Genomic DNA, 6,773 nt, shown 5'->3' with positions numbered 1-6,773 from the left:
CATGCCAGAACAAGATTATCTTTTGAGTACAGATGATCAGATTATGGTGTAAATAAAGCCATGTAGTTTCTCAGTAATTACTAGATAGGTTAAAAACTTTATTTTTATTTTTTTTGAAAAAATCCAGAAATTTCCATAAATTTTTTGAGAGAACCTTTTGTTTGAAATTGGGAACTTTTGACAATATCTGGATTGCCTTGAACAAGTACTAACACGGAAAGATAATTTATAAAATCACATCCATGAGTTGAACTATTCAATAATTTACTTGGATCGACTTGCAAATATATAATTTTCTTTTTATCAAATTTCAAATAGTCCCATTGACACGACACATGATCATAAATTGTTGTATGGGGGAAAATTGTTGCATGGGTGAAATGTTAAATAGTTGATCTGATAAATTTCTTCATTAAAATACCCGCAAAATATATATGCACGTCCCTTGTGTGTGGTCTTCTTTTTGTGTTATCCATCTTTCTCTGAATTTCATCGTATTGACTTGTCTGTGGTGTACTTTTCCATGTTAAAAAAAAGATGTAGAAATTGAAGATGAAAGCCATGAGACCTGTGACGAGCCTAGAACTATTGCTTTTAAGTTTTTTTAATGTTGCAGAGATGATTTATCTTTGGTACAAGGTGGTCACAATTAATCTCGACCATTGGATGTGAAATCGGGTAATTGCATTTATTTCATTGACCAAACTCAGAGTTCAAAAGAAATTTTTTCATATTTTGTGACATTCAATCTCTTAGATTTCACATTGGATGGTTGTAAGTAAATGTGACATCTTTGTACAAAACGTAAGTGGTCTCATATAATCCCTTCTTTTTATGTGATTTTTCATACCGTACTCACTCCAAAGATCAATTTCATGAAAAAAAATGTTTTGGAGCTAACAAAATGCTCTAAATTATACTAACTCTAAACCCTCAGTTTGGGGAACAATTAGATGGAGGGTTTTAAGAGCTCAAATTTTAATCACATTGAGAAGATAAAAAGAAGCCCTAAACCATGTACTTTGGGTGTTGGATCAAATGCAAAAATTGGTCTTGTTGTCATGACCGGTACATACTCATAAGCAATTAACCAAAGGATGAGGTTTGTATGAGGTGTGAAAATTTATGTTTAACCTTAATTATGAACTTTAAAAGTTCAAAAAATAGTGCAAATCGAGCAGATTTATAAAACACTTGAAAACCTTGAAACTTGACAGTCCAATAAATGTGTTACAAGATGTATTATTTTTAAGACTTGAAATTCTTTTTTTTCTTTGTATCTATATATATCGAAGTCGAGGTAAATTGAAAGGTTTTCTAACTTTGAAACACTCTTTTCTACTAGATTTTGAGTTACACCTTACTTCTATATAATGAAGGTACAGCCTTTTATAAACTTTTTCCTTAACCAAAATATCATACAGTAAAGCCCGACAAAGCGTTGTAGTATCAGGATACACGTGCTTTTGCACACGTCGCCAAAGCAAGAGAAGTATAAAATCAAGTTACCCTTAATTTTCATCATACTTCGTTTCAGCAAATATTGGTAAACGTGATTGGTAAAATAGTTTAGATAAAATTATAAAAGTTTTTATAATGAAACATCAGGTTTTCCCAAGGGGTGGATTCCTCTTTAAAAACGACTTGCATTGGAGGGAGCATTTTGGGACTCAAGCTTGGGTCAAGGCGATAGCAGCTGGGTTTTCATAACAGTACGTCTTAAGTTTCATTCTTCAGTAATTTTATTTTGTCAAAAAGATGATATTTTTTCAAAGAAGGGAGTTTCCTCCTTCAAATTCTATTTCCATTCCTCAGTAATTTTGTCAAAAAGATGATATTTTTCCAAAGAAGGGAGTTTCCTCCTTCAAATTCTATTTCCATTCCCATGTATGTATCTTTGTCAAAAAGATGATATTTTTCCAAATAAGGGAGTTTCCTCTTTCAAATTCTATTTGGATGAGAGAGAGAACACGGAGATATAAACATTAAATTAGGTTGGGAAATCGATATTAGTTATGATAAATTAGGTTGGGAAATCGATATTAGTTATGATCTCTTGTATTATACCCTAAACTCTCTCTTGGCAGGAACCTATTTCTGACTAGATGGTGTATTTGCACCCTTAATTATGACTTAATAAAGTAGAACACAAATGTTAGAAGAGAATAAAATAAAGGAAAATTAACAAACAAAAAAAAAGTATTATTTAATTTTTAAATTAACAAAAAAAAGTATTATTCAACCATTGGATAGATTAATTGGGGGTATTTTAGGAAAAAAAATTGATTGAAAAGGAGGATCTCAACGAAAAGTTCAAAACAATTTGGACCATTTTTTATTTTTGAAACAAAAAGGATCTCTATATTAATTTCACTCTAATATATTTTATATTTTATTATGTTTGTGGTTTATATCAAGCATCAATGTTAAACAATCAAAATAATGCGCACCTCCAAACCCTGTTAGAAGATTCAGTTTTGGTGTCAAAACTTCCTACGATGGCCTGAAAATATATTTCCAGCTGCAGTTATGAAATTTAAAGCACGAATAATGGTGTGGATTGAGCAAAGTTGTGAAATACAATATTTTTTTAATAAGAATATTTTTGGTTATTAGGAGGTTGTTACATCATTTAGGAAGGACTTGACATTACCCACATGAAACATTAATTACCACTAGTGTACTCCTTGTGGGTCATGTTATACATCTAAATGATGTCACACCCTTTATAATGACCAAAAATACTTTTATTAGAAAAATATTGTATTACAAAACAAGAGTATATAAGTGTTTAAAATTTATTGAGTACAATTATAAAAAGAAAAAATTTACATAAGGCTGCAACTTTAAAATGTAGAATTACAGATGCACCTCAAAACTCCATCGAAAAAGATTGGTTTAATGTTGAAAAACCCTCTAATTGATCATCTCAACATCGAGATATATGCATACATATATAAAAAGAAAGATTTTGAGTCTTAGAAATAGTGTTTCTTGCAACATATTATCTAAACCATCCATTTTCAATATTTTCATATGTTTATACATCTACTTGATTTTTACCATTTTTGGTGTTTAAAAGTTGGAAAAAGTTTACATAAGGTTGCAACCTTAAAATGTGGAATCACATATGCACCTCAAAACTCCATCAGAAAAGGTCGTTTTAATGTTGAAAAACTTTCTAATTGGCCATCTCGACATCGAGATGTATGAATAAAAAAAAGAAGGGATTTCGAATCCCAAAAATAGTGCATCTTGCAACACATTATCTAAACTGTCCATTTTCAAGATTTTCATATATTTATAGATCTACTCGATTTTAATCATTTTTGGAGTTTAATTTTTTTTAATTAGATATAAAATAGGTTTTCAAATAATCCTAAGATTTGTTTATACCAACATCACATGTTATGATAAATTTGGAGGTACGTTTTAATTGGATTGTTTAAAGTTGCAACCTTATAGAAACCACTCCCTTAAAAGTTTATAATGAGAGAAGAAAATAGATTTTGAAATAATCCTAAGAAGTTTTTACACCAAAATTACATGTTATGATAAAATTAAGAGGTGCGCCTTAATTGGATTGTTTAAGGTTGCAACCTTATAGAAACCACACCCATAATAAAATGCCTTTTAAATAAAAGAATTGTATATAATGAGACCATTTATTTTTGACACAAGCCGGTCACGGTTACTTACAACCATCCAATGTGAAGTTTGATAATTTGGATATATCACAAAGTTCGTAAAAAAAATTTCTTTTGAAGTTTGAGATTGGTTAATGGAATAATTGCAGCCACCCAATTTCGCATCTAATAATCAAATTAATGTCTTACCTTGTATCAAAGGTGAAACTAAAACAGACAGCATTGATTATTGCAACCATATTGGAACTTCAATAGTGCAATGTAGGACTAGGGACCAAAAATAAAACAAAATCTGCCCTTTCAAAAGAAAAGATTCAGTGGTTATTTTCTGGTATGCCATAACTAAAATAGACGGCATTGATTATTGCAACCATATTTGAACTTCAATAGTGCAATGTAGGACTGGGGACCAAAAATAAAACAAAATCTGCCCTTTCAAAAGAAAAGATTCAGTGGTTATTTTCTGGTCTGCCAAGCGATAAGAGCGTATTCTTCTTCTTGGACTGAGGCTGATACAGTTTCAAATTTCATAGTCATGGGCGTCAATTTGCAGGCGCAAAGGCCCCTGCTTTTTGCATTTCCGCAGGGTTTGAACTCCAACGAAGCTCAGATAAGCTCGGTTTGTGAAATCTGTGTGAATTCTAGGGTTTTGAGACCTGGAATTCGTGGAGTTCTAATAAAATCCAGGGAGTCAAAAACACTGGTTGATGGAATTTCAGTTCGATCAGCGCTCCCTTGCGCTTTCCTTCTCCATCATTCATCAGGTGTTTCTCTAATTTCTTTAAATTTTTTATTTTTTAATCAATTTGGTAGAAATACTTTGAACATTTCAGGCCTCTTTTTGTTTTTTTGGTTTTTAATATGTTGGTTTTGAGTTCAGGTCCACGTCTTCGAATTGGGCGGGTTTCCTGCACTACAAGGAGCGAACAAGAAGGCGCCTCTGTTTCTGGTACATTTTAATTGCCTTTTTTTTATATTTTTCATTTTTTGGTCTCTATGCATTTGAAAATTGTTTTGGATTAAAAAATAAGGTTTCGTGTGATTTTAGCTCCATGTGATTTGTGTGCTTTCTCTTTGGTTCTTTGTTCATTATACTTCTCATCATTTTCGCAGTTACTTAAATTGGCTGAATTTTAAATTTTGGCCTTTGGCCATAGTATAAGCTATTGACCAGGTGCAACGCACTTACAGAGATGTATATCTTGATATGTAAATGAAGTTTCTGATATGGTTCTCTTCACTTATGGGTATCATAATTTTGTGAAAATTATGTTCATCTTTAGTATGAAATACTTAAACTTATGCAGGAGTGAATCCCATTTAAACCCGTGGAGCTCAAGCTCTTTGTTTGCGAACTAGATTTTAGGTGCTAGATTCCAATGAGTTAATCTATAGTTCTTTGTTCAAATTATCCACATGGCTTGATGGTTGAGGCTAATAAGTTCTATTTGTAGTAGAATTATGAATTTTATAGGGAAGTGTTTGTTGGAGGGATGTGGTCTTTCAAGGCCTCGATCGCCAATGTATACCTTGTATATATAAACAGTGGGAGCATGGGACTCGAAAGGGACCCTATTGTGGTTGATTCGCCAGTTGGCGATCAGGTGCATGGGAGTGTATCTCAGATGCACAGAAACCTCTGCCCACGGGGCTACGCTTAAGGCCCATGCATCTATTGAAGAGGGTCTGGGGCCATCCCTTGGTCGAAGTCGAAGATACCCTGTGGGTTGGCTGGAGGGTAGAATGGAACCTCCACGTGGGAAGGCTATCGTGTGAGGACAAGGTTCTAATCCTTGACCATTACCTACTCATGACATGTGAATATGAAAGCTTCTTATGAGAAGCCTTCTTCTGGGGTGGTCCTGGGAAGTTCGTGCACATGTGCATGAGAGAGGAACCCCTGCACCCAAGGTGCTTGACTTCTCCTTGGGGGTGCACTTGAAATCCGTTAATAGACTCCATATCCCCTCCATCTACTGGTTGGCTTTGATGGACCAAGATTGAGCGCCTACCTAAGAATGTGGGTCATGGGTTCGTTGGGTCGATTTGAGAAAGTGGACATGGGTTTTGGGGTAAGCTGAATAGAATACCTTAGTGATTTGATTTTTTGAGCTTGTAGGCGGCTAATTTTTTTCAAGAATTTTTGAGACCTCCAAACTTTTTGCAATGATAAAACAAACTTAAAATGATTTTTGAGGATTTTTAAAAATATTAAATGATTTTTATGGTTTCAAGAAAAAGAAAATATTAAATGATTTTTTGAACTCAAATTGGTCTAAGAAAAATTGTTTTCATTAATTCCAATCTAGGACAAATAGGACACATGTGGCGTACATGGCCAATGCACCATGTGTGTGGCCACCCCGTGGGCTCCACAAGGCCTCACATGATGCTGACATCAGCATGGCAACAACATCTTGAGCGGCACACTAGTTTTAGCCCTTGTTTGGTTGTCCGCATGTTGGAGATATGAGTGTTTTATTTTAAAGGGATGTGGGGGGACCACTTTGGACATGTGAAGAAAAGACACTTCTTCTGGAAGGGACATTTGTTGATATTAAGCTAACGACCTAGGACATTCCTATATATGGCCTCCATAATGACACTTGACACATGAGGCCATGAGGGTTTGCCCACATGTGTGATAGAAGGATAATTTTCATTGGTCACATGTGTGAGGTCATGTGAATTAGTTAAAGTGAGAGAGAGAAGACACATCAGCCTATTTTGACTAATATCACATAATAACCAAGCGTAAGAGCGAAGAAATGAGAGGTACGCCCCCGCCCATGGAATCTATCTCTCTCACACTTCGAGTAAAATATCAAGAGGCTAACCTTGGTCACTGGATTAATGTGGATTAACCTAGACTAAATCAGGATTAAATTCAATAAAGGGAAACCAAGGGCTTGGATGGTCTTGGAGATAAAGGTGTCCTATTCGATCACTTTGTCCTATTTGATCCCTTTGAATTCCGTATTCGAAGTTGTGATCAGATCTATTCATTAAAAAGAATCTCTTTGATACATTTCTTATGTACCCATAGGTGCTATATTGGATTGGAATCAGATTTCGGATCAATCCATATTGATTGACGGCCTCCATTATGTTGTTGCTAGCAAATAT

At 34.2% G+C, this 6,773-nt stretch overlaps 1 protein-coding gene across 11 annotated transcripts in view; it reads left to right on the top strand.

Moving 5' to 3' along the window:
• The first annotated feature begins 3,916 nt into the window (after window positions 1-3,916).
• Window positions 3,917-6,773, top strand: part of PDE149 (integral membrane TerC family protein) — a 51,748-nt gene continuing 48,891 nt past the window's right edge. For all 11 annotated transcript variants that reach the window (XR_016060705.1, XR_016060703.1, XR_016060704.1 and 8 more), the window contains exons 1-2: window positions 3,917-4,411; window positions 4,528-4,596. Coding sequence is in view for 6 of the 11 variants with exons in the window: in XM_088873725.1 (XP_088729851.1) it covers window positions 4,183-4,411; window positions 4,528-4,596 (298 nt within the window). In the remaining 5 variants the exon portion in view is untranslated. The remainder of the gene's footprint in view (window positions 4,412-4,527; window positions 4,597-6,773) is intronic.

The sequence above is a fragment of the Amborella trichopoda genome, chromosome 8, assembly GCF_054954075.1.
Source record: "Amborella trichopoda isolate Santa Cruz 75 chromosome 8, AtrichopodaSantaCruz75HAP2 v2.0, whole genome shotgun sequence".
Lineage (NCBI taxonomy): Eukaryota > Viridiplantae > Streptophyta > Magnoliopsida > Amborellales > Amborellaceae > Amborella > Amborella trichopoda.
This window is presented reverse-complemented; position numbering and strand designations above follow the sequence as displayed.